This window comes from Hyaena hyaena, unplaced genomic scaffold (genome assembly GCF_003009895.1).
Source record: "Hyaena hyaena isolate Hyena2069 unplaced genomic scaffold, ASM300989v1 scaffold_137, whole genome shotgun sequence".
NCBI classification, from domain to species: Eukaryota; Metazoa; Chordata; class Mammalia; order Carnivora; family Hyaenidae; genus Hyaena; species Hyaena hyaena.
Genome location: NW_024080769.1, coordinates 1,923,329 through 1,944,418, shown reverse-complemented (window position 1 = coordinate 1,944,418; position 21,090 = coordinate 1,923,329). Strand labels below are relative to the sequence as shown.

General features: G+C 56.8%; 1 protein-coding gene across 1 annotated transcript in view; it reads left to right on the top strand.

Annotated features, from left to right (window-relative positions):
- LOC120235733 (collagen alpha-1(III) chain-like) overlaps window positions 1-21,090 on the top strand; it is a 125,274-nt gene that overhangs the window by 5,924 nt on the left and 98,260 nt on the right. Inside the window, exons 2-4 of the mRNA XM_039238169.1 lie at window positions 1,511-1,623; window positions 1,724-1,862; window positions 2,159-2,678. Of these exons, the coding sequence (XP_039094100.1) occupies window positions 1,511-1,623; window positions 1,724-1,862; window positions 2,159-2,678 (772 nt within the window). The remainder of the gene's footprint in view (window positions 1-1,510; window positions 1,624-1,723; window positions 1,863-2,158; window positions 2,679-21,090) is intronic.

Below are 21,090 nucleotides of genomic sequence, written 5' to 3'. Positions count from 1 at the left end.
CTCCTTGTTGGCCGGGTATTTTTTATTTCCATTGTACAGAGGAGCAGTGAGGCACTGGGTATGCCTGACACCAAAGTGTGGGGCCTTTACAGGGCATCTTGATGGGTGAGTGCCAAAATCAGGCCTTCCCTGGACTCATAGCCACAGCGAAGCCTGGGCTTCTCCTACTTCCAGCTCCGGTCAGCAGGGGGAGGCTGTGCTGCATCTGGTTTGCAGGAATTGGGAGCAGAGGTTGGGACTGGGTTTACTAGGACAGGAGGGGAGGCTTCTTTCAAAAGCTCCTGGATTTGGGAGCCCTTGGCCATGCCTCTGTGATGGCTGAAAGATAGGTAGGGCTTCTGCCTAGATTTGCTAAGCGGCAGTCTTGCTGCTGCCCCAGAATAAAGTTGAAACTTGTCAATTCAAGGCTCCCATAGCTTCTCCTCCCTCAAATACACCCATCCTTCCTATGTTCCACTACCATGTTTTTGCAAATACTCTTCTCTTGGCATGGGTGCCCTTTCTGTTCCTTTCTGCCTGGCCAACTCCTATTCATCCTTCAATACCTGTCCTCAATGCCACCTCTTGCAGCTTTCCTGAATTTCCCCCATCCCCAAAAGCTCCACCATGAATTATTTCATTTTTAAAGGGAAGGATTGTGTCTAAATCATCTGTGTGCCCCTGGTACCTAGCACAGGATGCCGCACAGAATAGGTGCTTAGTGGACAAATGGGCAAAATCCATCCCTCTATGGAGGTCAGGGAGCAAGGGTCTAACTGGGGTGGGAAGTAGGTGTGGGAGACACGGAAGACGAAGTGCTCATGCATCAGGCCTGTTCAGGATCATCCTGATGGAAGCCTAGGGGTGAACTTAAACTTTATTTCCCAGGGGTATCATGAGGGTCCAGGGAGATCTTGGATGTGAAAGAGTTCTGCAAACTGTAGTGTGCTGTCCCTGCTAGGTCCTTTTACTTCTCAACTTTGCCTTGTCCCCCCGGATGAGAGGCTGGAGAGAAATGCCACAGACTGAGGGAGGAAGCAGACCAGGCCTGGTGGGGGGTGGGGCTGATGGAAAGGAGTGCAGCCTCAGCCAGCTGTGGGGGCTCTCAGAGGCAAGGAGTGGGTGGGATCCTGGGTGGTGAAGGCCTGCCTTGGGACTCCCTCTCCTATGGGATCTAACATCTATCCAAGTTCCGTATGGCCCCAGAGATGATGTAAGCCTATGTCCTTCCAAAGAAGGGTAAGCTGAAGCCCAGAGAGAGGCAGGCATTTGCCCAAGGTCACACAGCAGGAGTGGGAGGCCATCCTAGGAGCCCTGTCCTCCCAGCATGACAGGTGTCCTCATCCTGGGCTCAGATCCAGACAGCCGTTTCCCTGATCCCTCCTCCTGGCCCCGCAGTCCCCAGGGCCCAGCCCGCACTACCCTACACCCCAGCCTGCCCTTAGGCACAGGCGCTAACAAGCACTGAACGCCCCGTGGATGGCGGGGTCCGGACAGCTCCCGACCATCCTCCTCCTTGACTCACCTCCAGCCCGGGAGGGCCGGGATCAACGGCAGCGGTCAGGACGCCGCCCGCACAGCCTGGCTGCGCCACCGCCCGGGACTCTTCCGGCGCGGCGAGGCTGCCCTCCTCGGCGCCCCCGGGTGGGGCAGGTCGAGCCCGGTGCGCTATCCCTTTAAGCCCGGGCGAGATGGGAACTGCCAGCGACAGCCGAGGCTAGCGCGGGACGTCGCCGCCCGTCAGGCCAGAGCAAGGAGCCGCGGAGCGAGCAGAGAGCGGAGGTGGCGGCGGGGCCGGGGCGCGGCAGGTCCCCTCGCCGCCCACTGAGCTCTCGAACCCTGGGTCCGGCGAGGCGGGCGGAGCCCAGTGTAATGCGGAGAATGTGAGAGGCAGCGCAGGGCGGTGGGGAGGAGGGGGCGCGGGAGAGGGCGGCGGCAAGATAGACGGAGAGACAGCGGGAGAGACAGAGGGCAGGGAACAGGGAGCAGGTGGGAGAAAGAAGAGGAGAAAAAAGGAGTGTCAGGGACAGGAAAGGGGGACAGAAAGGAGCGAGAGAACACGCGGCGAGGGCGGCGGCGCAGGCGAGGAGGAGGAGGCCGGCGCCTCTGGGTGCGAGCGCCGGAAGCCAGAGTTAGGCGCCCCGGCCGGGGTTCGGGCTGCGAGCGCTGCCGCGGCCAGGCCGGGCATGGTGGGGGAGAGGGGACGCCCGAGGGGCCCCCTCTGGGAACAGCGGGGGACCTGAGGCAGGGCCAGCCAGGGCAGAGGCGCAGGACCCACTCCACAGGCCCCGAGGGCCGTGCTCCGGAGGCTCCGGCTGGCCGGGGCAAGGGGGCCTTTGTGAGCGCCCCAGGAGTGCGCAGCCGGGTGTGCGGCCGCGGGGATGTGTGCGCGGGTGTGCGCGAGTGTGAGCGCCCAGGCGGGTGGGAACGCGCGTTAGGGATTCTGCTGGCATCGCAGCGTGGAGAGCAGGAGGCAGGAGTGGGGCGCGCAGGGGAGCGCGGGGCCCTCCCGCGCACACGCACACGCCGCGCGCGCGCGCACACACATACACACACGCACACGCCCTCCCTGCCTCGCTCGCTGCCGCTGTCACCATCTCAGAGCCGAGCCCTGCGGAGCGGGAACCCCAGCCGAGCGGAGCCGAACCGGGGAATGCGGTCCCGGAACGGAGCGGCGCGCGAAGTGCGCGCCCGGGACGGTGAGTGTGGCCAGGCCGGGACGCTGCGGCGGGGCCGGGGCCGTGGGGGCGCAGGCCGAGGAGCCTGGGTGTCTGCCCGCCGGCAGCGCCGCGTGCGCGGCCTCTGATTGGGCGGGAGCCTCGGGGGCAGCGGGTGGGGGTGGGGTGTTGGGTGCGCGCCCGTGGGGGGCGTGCACGCGCGGAGATGGATGGGGCGCGCTCGGCACCCCAGTCCGTGACCGCGCTCCCGCCCGCTGCGCGGCCCCGCCTAACCCTCGCCTGCCGCCAGAACCCCGGCGACTTGGAGCAACTTTGTGTGTGGGGGAGAGGAGATGGGGGCGTTTTAATGGTGGAATTCCGGCCTTGGCTTCCAGAGGAGAGAATGCGAGGGAGGCATGGGATGGGGGTGCGGGCTGTGCCGCCCGGCGGGCAGAGGGGTACATATCCACCACCCCTTCGGCGCAGCCGCCGGCTCCCTGGGACACCAGTCAGGCCCCGCGGCGCCGTGCTGGAGCCGCTCCCGGCGCTGGACTCCCGTGCCTTCGGCAGGGTCCGGCGGGACCGCACGGCGCCGGCTTCCAGGCCCGGGGGCCGCAAGGTCGTCTTTGCAGCCAGGCTGAGGACAACAGGGCTTGAGGTGGGAGTGGGGAGACGTGCCTTGTGTGTACGTGTGTGTGGTCCCGCACCTTCTGCCGCGTGGGACAGGCCGCTGGAAGAAGGGAGTGCTGGAAAGGTGATCACATTAGACCTGGCTCCCTGGCCCTCCCGAGAGGCCAGGCGTTGGAGGGGGGACCTCTAGGTCCGTGGCATGGTGCCCATCCCACTGCCCGCATGCCTTCTTTGCTTGGAGCCAGGCTCCTGCGTGCCTTACTATGTGTCAGGGTTGTGCTTGTGCTGTGTCCCCCACCACCCTCCTTGAGTCTCCTTCTACACCTCTGTGCTGGCTGCGGCAGGGAACTTCCTAGGCCCCCTCCCCAAATGGCAGCCCTGCCCTTCAGAAGATACAATGAGGACTTGTGGTCCCCTGAGAGGAGGGAACCGTGTGCTCCCCCAGAACCCCCCCCCAATGAGAGGCTCCAGGAAGGGTCAGAGGTCAAGGCCTTTCCCTTTACAAATCCTCCCGGCTTCCAGGGCAAGTTCTTCCTCCTCTAGGAAGTCTTCTCTGATTGCTCCTCAGTCTGTCCTTCCAACTTGGGTTTCTGGATTGGAGCATCTGGATTCCCCAGCAGCCCTTATTCCTATGCTCTCTCCCGGCACTCAGTGTGTGAGCCTGTGGGGGTCAGAAGTCATGGTCTCAGCCTGCATGTTAGCTGGAGGGGTGTGATGCTGGAATAGTATCTACCTGGCTCTCTGGGGGATGTTAATATTTTGTTTGACCAGCTTTGAGGCCTAAACCTTAACTTCCACTTCATCGTCCCTCTGGAATCTCTCGGCCACCTTGTGAGAGGCCGGTGGCCACGCTTCCACTCCATTTCACAGAGGAGGATTGGGAGGCAGAGATGGAGCCAGAAGTCCAGGGTCAGGACAGCAACTTTCCACTATGAAAGTATCCTTTAACTCTGGTCTTTGGTGAGGTGGGGAGGGGCAGGGAGGGCACTCATGCCCCCTTGGTTGACTTGGCAGGGAGGCTCCGGTGGCCTGCTAATGGGGGGGTGGCCCCCCAGGGCAGCTGTTCTACTGCCTGTGACACACCCTCTGTAGATGGGCAGGAAGGTGGGTACAGCCACTGTCAGCCTGGCTCTCCGTGGCTTGACTTCCGGCACCTCTTGACCCCAGCTTCATTAAGCTTTGCTTCCTAGATTTGGGGCCAGAGCCTACCTGGGCTCTGCTTGATGGTTTGCAAACCTGGTTCTTGTAATCTTCAGCACTGGGACGTCAGTGTCATCCTGGGTATCAGAGGGGTTCCCCACCCCCAGCCTGGAATGGCAGGGTAGACCCTGGCATTGTCCTCCTCCTTGGGCCCTGGAATCCTTCCCAGTCTCCTGAGATCTCCATCCCGGAGCCTCATGTGGGCCAAGGAGCTCACCCTCAGGCAAATGGGTTCCCCATAGGAGCCCAAATGTGCATGGGGGAGGGGGGATGGATTCTGGTTACTGTTGGGACCACTTCCTCCCCAGGTGGCCCACCTGAAGCACAGAAGCTGGAAGAACTCTCAGCCCCAGTCAGGCTTCTGTGAAGCCCCCTCCTCCCCTCCAGCTGCCGACCCCAGTGACCCCAGCGCTGCCTTGGTCCTTAGAGGCCTCCTGGGCAGGGGTGAGGAGGGGGGAGAGCTGTTGCCCAGGAGTGACCAAAGCTCCCCAGAGGGAGCTGGGGGTGCTACTGGATCCTGTGCTCCTCCAGCCTTTTTGCTGGCTTCATGCTCAGGTAGCTTCTCTCTGCCTCTCCTCATCTCTTCCTGCCCTGCTCTCGCTCAGTGGCCTTTCTTCTTTTTTTTAATATCTGAGATTGAGGTTTCTTTTTTAATGTTTTTAAATGTTTTATTTATTTTTGAGAGAGAGATAGAAACAGAGTGAGCAGTGGCGGGTCAGAGAGAGAGGGAGACACAGAATCAGAAGCAGGATCCAGGCTCTGAGCTGTCAGAAGAGTCTGATGCGGGGCTCGAACCCACGAACTGTGAGATCATGACCTGAGCCAAAGTCGGATGTTCAACCGACTGAGCCACCCAGGCGCCCCACTCAGTGGCCTTTCTTAGCCATTGTTCTCTTGCTGTCTCTCCCTCCCCTCTCCCAACTCCCCCCGCCCCAGTCGTGGCTTTCTGAGCATGGCCAGGTGCCTGCTTGGTCCCACCCCTGCCATCCAGGTCTGCTTGAATCCCTGCCCTGGTTCTTCTGGCCCCCTCCTCACCCAAGTACTCTAGCAAGCTGAGCCCTCCATTTGGGGTTGCAAGCCATGGAGGCAGGGGGAGAGAGCAGGGTACTTCTTTGGCCCCTGGTCTGTGCAGTCAGGGGTGTGAATCCCAGTCAGGTGCTCCCAGCCCCAACTTGCTGCCCCCTTTAGGAAGACAGCCACCCCCCCCCCCAAAACCTCCTGACTGAGAAGGGGTAGTGCCCAGTGTGCCCTCCTCCCTTTCCCTCTCCAGCCAGGCCCTGACCCTGCCATGGGTGTGTTTTAAATTATAAAGATATTCTAACAAATTCAGTGATAAGTTGTTGGGTGGCCTGGGCCTTGGGGTGACTTGAGGGGATAAAAGTTAGCCCTGACCACTGAACCCTCTTTTAGGGGGAACTTGGGGCCACTCTACATAGGCTTCTGGGGCCCAGACATCTGGCCCCAAGAACCACGCTCCTCATTGCCTACAATTGTACAGTTGGGGCCCGCTCCACATTTGGGTACATCTCCTGGTTTGAGGCCTGGGCTGAGTTCTGGGGATTCTGATGACAGGCCTGGGCCCCTCCCTGGGTGGGCTCTGAATGGGGACACGGATGTCCACCCACACCCCTGGGTATGAGGCAGAATGGGCCGGGCAGCTGCAGAGGTATGCGAGACGGTGGTTGGCAAGGGGTTATTTCGGCTGGACTGGAAGGCCAGTGCATTTTGAGCTGCTCAGATGTTTCTGGCACTTGGTGGATACTCAGGAAATATGGTGAATAAATGAGTGAATGGGGACCATGAACAAAGTGAGGGCCTTCCAGGCCGATAGCACAGCATTAGCAGAGGCACGGCGGTGGGAAACACTGGGCATGGGTAGAACGTGTTTGCAATGGAGTAGTTCCTGCTGGGGCACAGCAGGCGCAGAGCAGGTTGGTACCAGACACAGGAGGATCCTGAGTGCCCGACTGAGGAGTGTGGGCTGCTTCCGTATTCAGGGGTTGCAGGGTTGAAGTTCTGGAGGGACGCGAGCAGATTTGCAATTTAAACCACTCCCTCTGGTGGTTGCGGGTGGGGTTGGCCTGGACTGGCCGGGACAGCCGCAGGCTGTGAGGTGATCCTGAGGCTGCTGTGGATCCAGGTGGGTGGCGAGGGCAGTGACAGAGACAGGCCAAGGGGATGTGCCTGGTTTCCCACGCTGTGAAGGAGGGAGAGGTTCGGCCCGGGGAAAGAGCCGGGTGGGGCAGTGCAGCTAACCAGAGTGGGGCAGGACCTCCTGTCTATCACCATTCCCATCACCTGGGTGTACCCAAGTGACAGGTGTCCTAGACTCACAAGATGCAGCTGATAGTACTGGCCCTCCTACTGCGTGCGCTTGAGCAAATCCCTGAGATCTCTCAGACCTCTGTTTCTATGTCTGTAAAATGGGTAAGTTTGTCTCCATGGAGGCCTGGGGTGAGTCTGGGTGGAAGTTTGATTCCACACTGCTGTTTGATAGAAGAAGCATTGAGGCCCAGGCAGGGGTGGTGACTTGAATAATGAGGTCACAGAACACGTTGTGGGCGGGGTGTTCTGGCTTGGGGTTTTCCTGGCGGCACCTATGGCCTGCTGGGCAGGGCTGGGTGGTGTGGCCAGGCCCTTGGGCCTCTGCAGAGGACATCCTCAGGCAGTTGTTCCCGCAGTCCAGCTGTCAGGGGGCATATGGGGCCATATGGCCATATCAGGGGAGGTGCCAGCCGCTGAAGGATGGTTAGCGGCTGCCACCCTGGGCCTTCTGGATCTCTGTGGGCACAGCCAGCCATCAGGGTCAGAGCGGGAGGAAGCCAGAATGGAGCCTTAGTGTCCAGGTTGGTTTGGACATGGGGGGGGGGGTGTCTTGGCAGGTGGCCCAGTTCTAGCACGCATCTGCCAGGGCAGCTGGACAGGCGGCTTCATGCCCAGGACTGATCCAGTTAGCTCAAGCCCAGCTGTGCCAGCCACCCTCCGTGCCCCACCCAGCTCTGACGGCCGTGCTCTCCACCGGCCAGCGGGGTGGTACAGTACATCTGATGTTGGGGATTCAGGCCCCCTCGGAGTCTATGTGTGAGATTCGTAGCCTCACCCTGAGCACTGGTCTGTAGCTCTAAGATTTTGGGGTATGGAAATGGGTTCCTTGAATCAGCCTGGTAGGATCAAAAAGGACCTGGGCTTGGATGCCATCTCGAGCTGGGTTTGAATCGTGGCTCAGCTGCTTCTGAGCAGGGTGAGCTCGGGTGAGTCCCTTCACTTTTCTGAGCCTCAGTTTCCTTATCTGTACCACAGGAGAATGACACCTACCTTGCAGGGGTGTCATTGGTGTGCTTTGAAATAATACATGTAAAGCATTGATTAGCCTGATACATACGAGAATCTCAGAAAATGTTTGTTCATTTTTGTTCTCTGCTGGGAGAGGGAAGTGAGTCCCAATCAGAGTATTGAAATCTAGACTGAAGTAGAGAGAAACATTTTAATATTCCAGAACAAAATTTGCTTTATAATTTTCCTTAAGTTTTTATACTCCTTCCCTCATTTGAACCTCGTGGCAGTTCTGTAAGGTAGGCAGAGAGCACTGCCCCATTTCACAGATGAGGAAACTGGGAAGTGATTCTCCATAGTTGCATAGTGAGTTGGGCTTGCCCTGTTTCTGGACTCCTGGTCCAGGACACTTCCCAAATCTTGGGAGTAGAGGCTGGGGAGAAGTGGGTCTCTCTTCTACAAGGCCTATCTAGACCAAGTTTGGGAGTTCTAGAGATTCCCCACCCAGCTCTGTCTTCATTACAGGTACAGGGACGGGCAGTCATGGTGACAAGCAGCTGGCTCCAGCTGGGGTTGGTACAGGTGACCCTCGGTGGGACAGCATTTATTGCATTCCTCCGCCTGCCCTGCTGGTGGGGAAGGGGCGGGGACCTGAAGTAGGGAGGAGTGGGCGTTCACCTCCTGGGCAGCCCTGGACCACCCAAGGTCAGCAGGGCTCAGCCTTTTGGGGAGGGTGGGGAGAGCACTGGGCTCTGCCCCTGCCCAGCTGCGTGACCTCAGTCAGGTCCACTGCCTGTCTCTCTTTGACCTCAGCTTCCCTTTTTATAAACTGGAGATAATTGTCTCCTTGCCCGTCTCACAAGGCTGTTTTTGAGGCTCAACTATCGATACGTATTTTTATACAAACATGATATCACACAGCTGTGCGTCCAGGAGTCCCCGGTCCTGCAGCTGGTGATCAGTGATTCACTTGTCGGTGCGTCTTCTGGGCCTGGCTATGCTAGCTGCTGTGAGGACCGAGATGAATAAATCCAGCCCCTGCCCTCTTGGTGTGTGCAGCCTGCCTGTAGCTGTGCACGCTGAAGTTTTTAACGATCCTCCCAAGCCCATGCTGGCTGTCGTCCGCCTCAGCACCCTTCAAGGGCTCCCTGTTGCCTTCAGGCTGGCATCCGGACCCTTGGTGTCTCGCAGAGTCTGACCTTCTGCCCTAGCCAGCCCTCTCGGGTCTCCTGTGTGCACTCAGGCTCCAGCCAGAGACCACGCACTGTCCCCTTCACACATGCTGTGGCTTTCCTTTCTCCGTGGTTTGGCTGTGCTGTCCCCTCTGCCTGGTACCTTCCTCCACCTCTGCCCATGTGGCTCCTACCCACTTTTCAAGACTCAGCCCGTGTGCCGTATTTGGAACCCCCTTCCAATCGCCCTAGCTAGAAGTACTTGCTTCTCCATCAGAACTGGGCACCTATTGTGTGCAAGGCCTACTGTATGGGAGGTCTGTCACATATGGTGGCTTCTCTTTCTTCATGACCTGGGAGTGCCTCAGTGGCAGGGACCAGATTTATCCATCCTGGGTACCTGGCACGTGCAGGCTCCTGGGCCCAGATAGGCTCAGAGGAATGTGGTGTATCTCTTGGGGCCTCTGTGGCCAGTGCCACTTCCTCCTGCCTCTTGGGCCTGGGGATGCGGGCGAGGACCAGAACATTTGCTTGAAAAGCTCCCGAGTTATGGGCGGCTTTTCTGCTGAGGTGCTCACCACAGACATGGCCTTTCTGGCCCCTGGAGGCCCCACCAGGCTGGGGCGGGGGCACCCAGTCACTGACCACACATAACTCTCCCCAATGAATTGCGTGGCATTAAGCAATTAGTGATTGATTATTTGGGGTACTGGTAACTCTTCCATTATCGATCGGCGGAGGCGGGCCTAGCCAGCGTTGGTGTGGGTCATCTGGGCCTGGCTGGGAGATTGCGATCACGGCCATTTATTCCTGACCAGGAAGCTCCATAAACAAGAGTCAGAGAAAAGGAGATACAGGCCACCCTGTCTCTGGTTTGCTCTCCCAGGGTTGGGATGAAGGGCTGGGTAGGAGGGGGGATTGGGAAGAGTGAAGAGCTTCGCACACCGCCTCTGTCCCCACCTTCTGTGTTCTGCTTCCAGCTTCTCCTGGCCCTGGGTCTCAGCTTTCCCATCTGTTAAATGAGGATCTCAGTCTCTTTGTGGGGTAACAGGGTGCCTTTGAGGGAGATGGCCAGGCCATCACTGACTCGTCCTCATTGGTGCTAATGGGTGGGGGCATCTGAGGCTTGGACAGGGTGGTGTCCACTTGAGGATGGAGGTAGCATCGCAGTGCCCAGCCCCAGGGCCGCTCTGCAGAAGGGACAGAGAGATGGTGGGAGGGAGCCGGGGGTGGGGTTGGTCGGAAGGCAACAGTCGCCCCACTAATGCGCTATGTCTGGCTTCTGAATGTGCTAAGGCTTCTAAATGTGGAGTTAGGACTCGGTGGATTTCGTGTGAAAGCAATTTCTAGGGAAACCACATAAAGGAGCTGGCAGGGGGATGTTTAACCTACTTGAGAGACCTAGCTGCCTTTCAGCTGGCCAGGAGCATGGGGCCTTGTTCGTTGGGCTCCTGGCTCCCGTCACCAAGGGTTTTTTTTTGTTTGTTTTTTTTTTAAACACTTAGGAACATTTCCAAATATACAGAAAGGTAAAGGCAATGGTATAGGAAACCTCATATACCCTCACTTAAACTTAACAGTTGTTGGTATTTTGCCACATTTTGCCTTATCGTTTTCCCTGAAAGTATTTTGAAGTAAATCATAGACATCATCCCGTTTCACCCCTAAATATTTCAGCATCCATCTTATAAAAATAAGAGAAAATTTCGATCTAACCTTAAGTGGCCATGTATTTCTTTTCCTTTTATTTTTGAGAAATGAGGATGCCCACAGATGGGGAGACTGAGCCCTGTGAGGTGGTCTGTCCTGTCCAAGGTCACAGAGTGGAGAGGAGGAGGGGAGGTGGGGCCTAGGAGGTGGCTACAGGTACCAGCCCAGGGCTGGCAGGGATGGGAGGGGGAAAGAGAGGGCATTGATGGTCTGGAGCTAGGCAGGTGGCTGGAGTAGGAGCAGGATCCCCCTCTTTGCGGGGGTTCCTCTGGCTCCGGCTGGGGGTTCTGCCTGGAAACAGGAAGTGACGGTCTTTTAGGTTAATCTGCTCTCTTCCTTTTGTTTGCTGCGGGGATTAATCAAGAACTGCAGTGTCAGGAAAATCTAAAACAACTTCTTGTTTATTGTTTAATTTAGGAGAATGTTATCAGGCTCTGGCCATGCAGGCGAGGGGAGCCTTTGCTGGCACAAGAAGCAGGGCCCCCCTCCCACCCTCCCACCTTGGGGGTGGGAGTGGGGGAGGGGAGGGCTGGCAGGAGGAGGGTTTTGGATCCCAGTCCCGACTCTCAGGGGGATCCGAGGGGACAGGGGTGTGTATGTCGGGCTTGGGGCTGAGCCTGAGATCTGGGCTGGGCCAAAGCTTCAGAACAGATGGGAAGTGAGGCACCAGAGGGATGAGCTGCTGGGGTGTGTGCCGAAAAGGGGGAGAGCCCTGGCTGCCTCTAGCCATACTGAGGAGCTGTCCTTCACGCTCCTTCTCTCCAGCCTGGGCCCAGTCTCTTCCCTGGGGAGACTTGTACAGGACGCTTGTCTTCTGCCAACCTAGGAGAGGTGCAGGTCTCCTTGGGGTCAGGTGATACTGCCCCCAGCACCCACCAGAACTCCTTATTCTGCCGTTGGTGACTTTGTATCTTTTGATTCTACGAGGGTCATCGAGGTCTCCGCTGTGGAATTGGAGAAAGTTGGAACTTGAAGGCAGCCTCACAGATGATCTCATTTATGTTACAGGTTTCAGGAAGGGAAAGTGAGGCACAGGGAGTGGTTATCCCTGTCTCAGGGCTTATAGTGAAAAGCACTGTAGAGCCTATGTCAGGTATCTGGCTTCTCAGTCTCAGGATCCCCTGCTTCTGGGCCACCTGGGCTTGTGGTTCAGATAGACCAGTACTCCTCAGTGTGCAAAGGGGAGGAGGCGGGCCCAGCTGGGAAAGGGCTGTCCGTCATCCCTAGGGTGGGCCCAGGTTCCCATCTTAGGGCCTGCTTCCTTGTGTGTGTGCATTCGCACTCGCACATGCACACACACACCCAGTTACTTACCAGTGGGGAGAATGGATGTGCAGGTCAGGAAGAAGGCTTTAACCGGAGGTGTCCTGAGGCTCAGCCACCGGAGCTGGGACTGGCCTCCTCTTCTCGTGTCTTTGCCTCCACAATGAACAGAGCCCTGATTGATGCCAGGCCTACTGTTGGGCTTATTTCTTGGGGACAAGAAGTGGGGCAGAAGAGGCCTCTGGGAGAGAGGTGACCAGAGGGAAAGCAAGAGACAGAGATAGCAAAATGCTTCCTCCTCCCTGGTCTATAGTCCTGTGGTGCTCCCATCCCTGGTCTATGGTCCTGTGGTGCTCCCAGACCCTACGTCAAGCCTGTGTATTCTCTGCAGTTGGGGAAGGAGAGGAAAACAAGCCGACCTTGAACAAGTGGCTAGATCGGGGCCGTGTGATCTGGCTCACGTCACCTGAACTCCTCCGGGTTCAATGAGGCAGGTAATAGGCCCCTTCTGCTCCAAGAGTGAGGCGAGGAGGACAGGGTGTGGGCCATTAGCCTGTCTGTTGCTTGACCTTCTGCCCCTGCCGGTGAAAAGTGGGTTGAGAAGGGTAATAGGAAGGAGGGCAGGGCCTCACCGCCCCCGATCGCCAGGTCTTTGCTCTCTTGGTTCTGTAGGGGTCGGGTGAGCACTGTGCCTGGAGTCTAGGGGGCAGGTGGGACAGAACCATCACATGTTCTCCCAGTAACTATATGCTGGAACCCAAGCAGGGCACAGAAGAACGTTACCTTTATTAGTGCACACAGATGCCCTGCAAGGTGCATATTATGGGTGTCATTTTACAGATGAGGAAACTGAGGCTCAGAGAAGTCACCTGATTGGTCAGTGATGGGACTGGAATTTGAGACCAGAACTGCCTGGCTTTTTGGACCACACTGCCTTTGGGACTTGGCTTTGGCTCTTGGCTCTGTCATCAAATGCTGTTCCCTGGGTCTGGGTGTTTGCCTTTGTCCAGTGGGGCTGGGAGGGTGGCCGAGGGCTGGGCTGTAGCCATAGGCTGGAGAGGAGGCTGAGCCTTTGGCCACCTTGTCCCTGATCAGGCTTGCCGCTGTTCTGGGGCGGAATCCCTCCCAAACCAAGCAGAGTGAGAGGCTTGCTGGTGCCATGCTGAGGGATTGGGCTTCTGGGCGTATGCAAGGCCCTCCAGGGCCTCCCACACCCTTTGCTCCTAGCTAGCGTGTGCCTTCTGTTTATCAGGTGACTGCAAGGTGGCAGGGGAGCCCATGGCCACATATGTGGGCCATCCTGAGGCCTGGGAGCCATGTTGGAGGATTGATCATGAAGTAGGGCAGGTGTGAGTTCATTGAATACCTACTATTAGTCACAGTGCTGGGCGCTTTACATACATGACCTCACTTAATCCTAAACGCAGCCCCACGAGATATGTGCTATTACTGTTCCCGTTTAACAGATAAGGGAGCTGAGGCTCAGAGAGGTTGAGGGACTCTCAAAGATCACACAGCAAGGGAGTGGAGGAGCTGCCATTTGAACCTAGGAATGAACCAAGTCTGTACTTCGGCCACGTGGAGGGCAGTTAGATTTCAGGTGGGGCCTCTGGTGGCTGTTCTGTTTGGAGCGAGGAGGCCAAGGGTCAGGTGAACGGTCTGGGTGAGGAAGGGGTAGTTCAGAGTGCAGACCTGGCGAGAGAGTCCAGCGCCCTGCCTAGAGATGTAAATCCTTGGCTCTAGGTGTATCCTCAAACCTGCCTCAACTCCCCCTCAGGGGAGCAGTGCGCATTCCGTATAGTCCCTGACCAGACAAAGGCCTGGAGCTGGGACTGTGCAAGACTCCTCAGAAACAGGGCAGCGTGCCATGCCTGGAGCATCTGGAGACGAGGCTGGAGGGGGCCTAGGCTATGTAGGCCTCCAGTGCCCACTTTGAGCAGAGAATGTTCTCTAAAATTTGAGCGGGGCCAGCTCTGAGGCTTGGCGGGATGGCTCTCGGGTGGCTGGGGCTGGTTATGGCCATGGGCCATGGGCGATGGGCAGGGGTGAGAGAGCAGAGGGCATCTGGAGGCTTCTCCCTTCCTTGCTCGGAGAATCTGTCAACTTAGGCCCAGGGGGTGGTTCCTCTTCCCCTGTCTCCGTTCTGTGCTTTCCCTTCCCCTGCCTCCCAGAGCATGGAGTGAGAGTGGGGAGCTGGGGGTCCTTCGCCCCTCCCAGGCCCCTCCCTTGGAGGCTGTAAATATTTTATCTCCACCATCTCTGCTGCGGAAATTGCTGCTTTTAACACCTTTTTTTCCTTTTGCTTGATACAAACGAATGCTGGAAAAATTCTGTGCCGGGCGCTCACTCTGTCGCTTCTGCTTGTGCCCAGAGTCCCCTCCAAAAACTCTAATTGCTTTTAAGCTGCGATAGTTGGCAAAAGCAATTTTCTTTACATTATGGAGAAAGGGGGAAAATCCACCACATTTTCTTCTTCCTTTTTTTTCCCCCTAACCTTTCGTTTTGAGTTCTTCCTCACGGCTGCTGAGGTTCTGGGAGAGAAATGGAGTAGAGAGAGACATGGGCGGGGAAGTGGAAGCACCCTTGGAGAGGGTCTTTTGCCTTGCTGGTCCTGTTTCCCTGACTAGAAGGTGCTTGTATGTCCATTCATTCATTCATTCATTCATTCATTCAACAGACATTTCCTGAGTACAGCCCCTGGAAGCAATTTGAGAGCAGGGACCAGCTCTGTTGTTGTGGCTGCATCCCTGCACCTGGCATGGAGCCTGACACATAGTAGGTGCTCAGTTAAGATCAGTTGACCGGATCCATAGCTCTACTGTGAGCCAGGCCCTTTGCCAAGCACTGGGAGTGCACGGGGGGTGGGGGTGGGGTGAATCGGATGCAACCCCTGGCCACAGGAGCTCACCGATTGGACAGAATCGTCCAGACGGGCATATTTACTATATTCCGGAGTCTTAACACAGGTGGGTACTGAGTACTTGGGAGCACCACGACACAGGGCAGGCCAGCAGAGTCCAGAAAAGCTGCCCAGAGGAGGCCCTGGGCCGCATCTTGAAGAGGGGAAAGGTGTTTGACAGGGACCTGAGGCCAAGAAGGATGGAGTTCCAGACAGGAAATCGTGTGTGCCAAGATGAGGGGTGGTGAGCCTGGAGCTGAGGGTGGGGTCAGGCCCGGGAGGGGGCGAGGCTGCCCAGGGGGCCTGAGTTGCCTGGAAGGGCTTTCCATGGAGGTGGGGAGTTTGGGCATGACCCCAAGGGGAAGGGGGAGCCCTGGAAGGGTTCTGCGCAGGGGACACGGGAGGATGAGCTCTTTGGCTCCGCGGCAGGCGTGGGAGAGGCGGGAGGGCTGGCTGGGAGCCTGGTCCCGGTGAGCGGGTGGGGAAAGGGAGGGTGGCAATGTGATTGTGAGACAGACAAGATGGAGGAGCCGGATCCTGGCGCCCATCTCCTCTGCCTGTGCTGTGGTGAGAGGCACCCCAGGCCTTCCCTGGAGCCCGGGGCAGGGTCCCCCCGAACAGGTGTCCAGTTGCTAGTCCTCTGCCGCCATAGTCCGTCAGGTTTGCTTTGCTCTCGGTGCCTCAGGGCCTACAGCCCTTGACAGTGGAGAGAACCCACTCCCCTCTGGCCCCCCCAGGAGAGCTTAGAGACTGTCCCCTGGGGTGGCAGACCCAGTGGCCAATTCCCACTGCCTGCCGTGGGACAGGTTTGCCCCAGCGTTCTGTGGGCAGGTGGAGAGGGGGTGGGGGTTTGAACCCAGGTCACAGGGCCCCTGGCTGGCTGCCTCCACCACCTCTGTGGAGCTCCCCTCTGCCCCCAGCCCTCCTCTCCTCCCCTTCCAAGCCCCGTGCTCCTTCCCTGTTTGCAGAGCATGTGGGGCTTTTCAAAAGCATTAATGATAGAAAATAAATTGGAATCGGAGAGGAATCATCACTGGGCATTCTCGGAGGGCCGCCTCTGCCCTCGCGTTTCTCAGCCATATTGAAGCCAACAGCCAGACCAGAATATGAATGAGTCCGGGGCCAGCATTGCTCTTAATCTGTCGGGGAGCCCTCCCTGGCCAGACGGCGCTCACCAGCAGCAAAGCTGTTTGCAATGAGGCCCCAGCGGCTGCGGGGCATCGCCAACCAGGACTGATTTCTCCGGGATAGAGTCACAGTCCATTGCTGCAGGGGAGGGGCAGAGGGGGCGTCTTTCTGTTAGAGACACAGCTCTGAGGCCATGCCTGGGGTGGGGTCAGGCATCCATGCCTGGGCTAGAGAAGGGGGGTCATATCAAACTGCTAGTAGCTCTTCTGGGTCTGCATTCCTCACCTGGGTATTCAAGGCCCTGTGTGAACTTGACTGGCTTTGTCCTGTCTCCTCCAGGAAGCCTTCCTCGATCACTGCCCAGCCCACACTGGGTTTTCCATTTTTGAGCCTCTTGTGGCCCCTGGAGCAGTCACAAACCTAGGGCCTGAAGGGGACTGGCAGGTAGTGAGGGGAACATGCTGACTGACACAGTAGGGAGGGGCAGAGACTGGCAATGTGAAGGCACAGGAGTCGCGAGTTTGGGTGCTTTCAGCCACCAAGCAGTAGGGAGGGCAGGCCCTGGTCTCCCTACTGACACAGGTGTGGGCTGAGCACCTAGGCTGGCTTCCCGTACAGCATCCGAGGCCTAGGGACCTGGGAAATAACTCAGGGCAGCCTTCTCACTTAGGCATGGGGAAACTGAGGCCCAGAGATGGGTGGTTAGGAAGGGCCTCCTGTTCTGCTCTAAGTAGACTGTGCATCCATACTCACATGACCCTCAGAGCAGGAGGAGGAAGGTGGGGTTTTTTCCCTTGTTTAAGAGGAGGAATCCGAGACTCAGAGTGGCTGGATCCAGGGGGACACTTTAGGCCTGTATTTGAATCAGTTTGTTGGAGCCCCAGTGCCAGCTGCCTCTTGCTGGCGGCATTAGGGGGTGCTGAGGAGTGCACGGAGTTGCCTGAGGGGCCCAAGGTGGGTTTATGTGCAGAGTGAGCCTCGCTAGAGGCAGGAAGTCTGGGATCCAGGCCCAGATCTGCCACCAACTCCCTGTGTGACCTAGGCAGAGGGCTTTCTCTGTGCCTCAGTTTCTCCCTGGAGGGGTCAGAGTGAGTTTGGCAGGGGGTCCCAGAGCTAGTGGCCTTGGCCTGGCTGCCAGCTCTTTCTTAGTGCTTCCATCCAGCCCCTGGGCTCCTTTGACCTCAGGCCAGGCTCATAATAAAACCTCTCATTTCTGTCCTTTTTGGGGTCACCGTCATGTGGGAGATGGTGACTGGGGCACCCAAGAAGGGTCCTGCAGGCCCTGTTAGCAGTATGGGGCAGTCAGGGCAGCCTGTCCCCTACCCGAGGAAGGAAGAGGGGCTCAGGATACCACCGGGTGGGAGGACTGCCTCAATTCGGGACTGTACACTCAGCTCTGTAGCCTGGAGCCTCACCCTTGCATGACCTTGGCACTTCCTTTCGCATGCTCAGAGGGGACTCAGAGGGACACCTTGTATAGCCCTGGGGTGTAAGGTAGGAGAAGCCAAGGCCCAGAGTGTCCGAGAATGAGACTCAGGGCTGCCATTCACTCACTCTGACCTCTCAGGGTCCAGTGTGTGCTCTTACTCCTCCGTAATGAAGAGCTCACCCCTTCGCAAGGCAGCCCTGCCCTGTACACGAGTGAGGTTTGTTCCCCCTCCCCTACCATGGGCATAAATGCATATCGAGTTTTATGCAGTTTCAAGGCTCACAGACTCCTAAGTCCCTGCTCCCTGGGGACCCCAGTTAGAAACTCCTGCTTTAATCACTCCCCATGCGACTTAATGTCATCTGTCATGCTGACCTAGGACAGGAGACGAGGTCATATTCTTTCTGTTCTAGCCTGTCAAGGTGCCACTCGGTGCCTGGGGTCGAGTGCTGTGACAAGCCTCTCATTCTTTCTGCAAACGTTAGTCCTGATGCCTTGTCTGCGGCAAGCCTGGGCTCTGGGTGCAGAAAGGAGCAAGATCCACCCCCTGCCCCTGGGAAGTCACACGTGTCAGCACTCACACCTGTCAGGGCAGGACAGAGGTGCTCCCACCCCAGCCTGTCACGAGAGGCTTCTTGGAGGACACTGGGAACAGGTCAGGGAGGGAAGGCATCCCTGCAAAGGAAGCAAGTGCAAAGCCTTGGGGTTCTGTCTCTGTCAGGGTGACAGACGGCCCAGTCTGCTGAGGGCAGGGGCGCACTGGGACACACTGGGGCAGGCACGAAGCGAAGGGCCAGCCGGGGGTGGGTCTCTGGTTCTCGCCAACTGCTCCTGGCCGGTCTGCAGGCCTGCTGGCTGGCCACATGCCCTAACACGCACACACAAACACGTGTGCGCACACACACACACACAAACACGGGCTCACTGACTCTAAATGCAGACATGATTACACACACGCCCTGCACCATTCACCTCCACGGGGCACTCGAGCCCCCCTCTCTCTGTGAGCACTGCACACCTGCACACACCAGGCCCCTCTACGTGTACCCGCGGGCTCATCCATCCTTTCTGTTTGTACGGAGAACCCTGTGAGAGCCCAGAGCTGAGCCTCAAAGACCCCTCCCCTGGAGTTTTTTGCAGAGGTCTCTTCCATGTTGCCCTCACCCCCTGGGCTCCCTTGAGCTGCAGCCTAGGCTTTCTGGAGACCGTGATGTCCCAGGGTTTTCTGGTCACCAAGGGAAACCTCCAGTGCTAGCTCAGGAGGGCCAGAGCCCTGCCGAGGGGCCAGAGGCTCTGTCTGGCTTTAGCCCTGCATGGTTCAGCTTGTCTGTGTGACCTTGGGCAACCTGCTGCTCTGTCTGCCTTGGTTTGGGGGAGTGGGGATATGGGCTCCACATTCTCCAGCCTAGGTTCTCAAATGGGTCCTGAAGCCTGGTGTTCAGGAAGGTGCTTGGGGGCTTTGGGGGCAGGGGTGGAGCTGGATAGGTCCCTTCGTTTTTGACCACAGCAGGGCTGCTTAGATCTGCATTTTATATTAGGGTCCAGGCAGGATTTAAAGGAAGAACCCATTAACTCCTTATTGATTTTGTTTTTCTGATTACAAAAGAAAATCCAGCAGCACGTTTGTGGATAAGAGCCCTTGAAAGCCCCTTCCCCCCCCCCCCCCCCCCCCCCCCCCCCCCCCCCGCCTAGGAGGTGTTCACTGTTAACATCTGGATATTGTCCTACAGCCTTGAGGCATATACCAACAAATTGCTATTTATAAAAACGGGCTCATTCTGAAATAGCATTGTACAGCTTGATTTTTTTATATTGTTATCCATAGATATGCCTCTTTCTGTCAAATGGCTGCTGAGTATTCTGTAGTATAGATGTGCTGTATTTGATATGAACATTCCCTTATTGATAAGCATTTAGATAATTTCCAGTTTCTTTTTACTCTTACCAGCAATACCACTGTGAGCGTCCTTGAATGTTTGTACGTAACTGTCTGTGCAATAGTTTCTGTTGGAGAAGCTGCTAGAAGTGGGATTACTAGCTTATAGGGTGTGCGGGTTTAAAATGTTATTCAGTATTGCCAAATTACCCTTCTAAAGGTTGAGCCAATTTCCCCTCCTTCCAGTGGTCTGTGAGTGCTCATTTCCCTCCATCCTTGCCAGCACTGGTTGTTATCAATCATTTTAATTTTTCCCAATCTGATGGGCAAAAAATGGTATCATGTCGTTTTCATTTGCATTTCCCTGATTGCTAGTGAGATAGAACATCTTTTCATACATTTATTGGCCAATTTACTTTTTCCTCTGTGGATTTCTAATTCACTGCCAATTTTCTCTTTTTCTGTCTTTTTTCTTATTGATTTGTAGGGGCTCTTTGTATATTAGTGATCTTTTCTTTCAGTGTCTCACTTGCCTTTTAACTTGTTTATGGTGTCTTTTGCTGTACAGATGTTTTACGTGTTTATGTACTTGGATTTATCAAGTTTTCACTTGATGGCTTCTGGATTTAATGTCTGGCATAGAAAGGCTTCCCCTGCTGCATAAGATTTCATTTCAAATAAGAATTTTATTGCTGAAAAATCTTTGCAGAGCTCCAGTTTGTAGGCTTCTCCTGGCAGCTGCAGCACTGGCTCTGGGGGAGGGACGGACAGCCTGTGTGTCCTTTCTTGTTCATTACTGCTGTTCCTTCTGTCTGTCTGGCTTTGGGGTCACGGTCACTCTGTGTCTCTTGGGCCTTTGTCTCTAATGTGATCTTCCCCTTCTTTCTGTGTCTCTACTGTTTTTCTATCCCCAGCTGGCTTCCCAAGGGACAACAGTAATTAGGGACAGGGGATAGCAGCTGTGGCAGTTCTCAGCAGTTTGGGAGGCTTCCAGAGAACGTACTCTGCCCCTGCCCCTCAGCCTAGCCCCAAGTCTGGTGGGCTGGTGGAGCAGGCCCTGGCCCAGTTCTCTCTTTCAGAGACATTCATTTCCTGCTGGGAGCCTTAGGGCAATCTCTGAGCCGATCTGAGTCCCTCCTCTACCAGGAAGCCTTCCTAGATATCTCCTTCTTCCACTTCCACAGTCTTAGACCTGGCCTCTCTTTGTCCTCACTGGCCTTTCTGCATTCTGCCTTTTCAGCACTGAGCTACCTGGAGCCACCTCTCAGGATCTCGGCTTCCTCCTGGGTAAAATAGGTCCTGGGAGTCTGTACCAGCTTGCTGAGCGGCGTGGCCCATGTGTGATCCAGCCAAGCTCTGGAAGGTGTCCCCTCTTGCCCTCTCAGTACTAGCCCTCCACCAGTAAACCCCAGACAGCACAGGGGAGAATTTTTGTGTCTCTAACAGAGAGATGGGGACTTAGTCCCACAAGGGTGATGACTGATGGCTGGGGCTCCCTATTTTCTGCCTAGGGCTAGGCCTGGCTTGGGGAGTGGCCCAGGAAAGCAGGGACAGGGCAGGAGATGCTGAGCCTGGGGGAGGAGGAGGGCAAGAGGAGCATGGCATTCTGGGAGCACCTTCCGTGTAATGAGGCAGTTTCCTCATGATTCCTTATTCCTAGGGACTGAGGGTGCTTGTGGGAACACCCCCATTACCTCCTGGCGATGAGGGCCCCAGGTGGGCTTAATATTCCTTCACCCTGGTGGCCTCTGTATAGGGCTGTACGGAGGGTCTGGCTGGAGGCTGCCGCTGGAAGACAGGTCAGGGAAACCTGGAGTCTCTTTGAAACATGGCTCAGAAGCGCATCACCGAAATCGCTGAGGTCACCTTCTCTG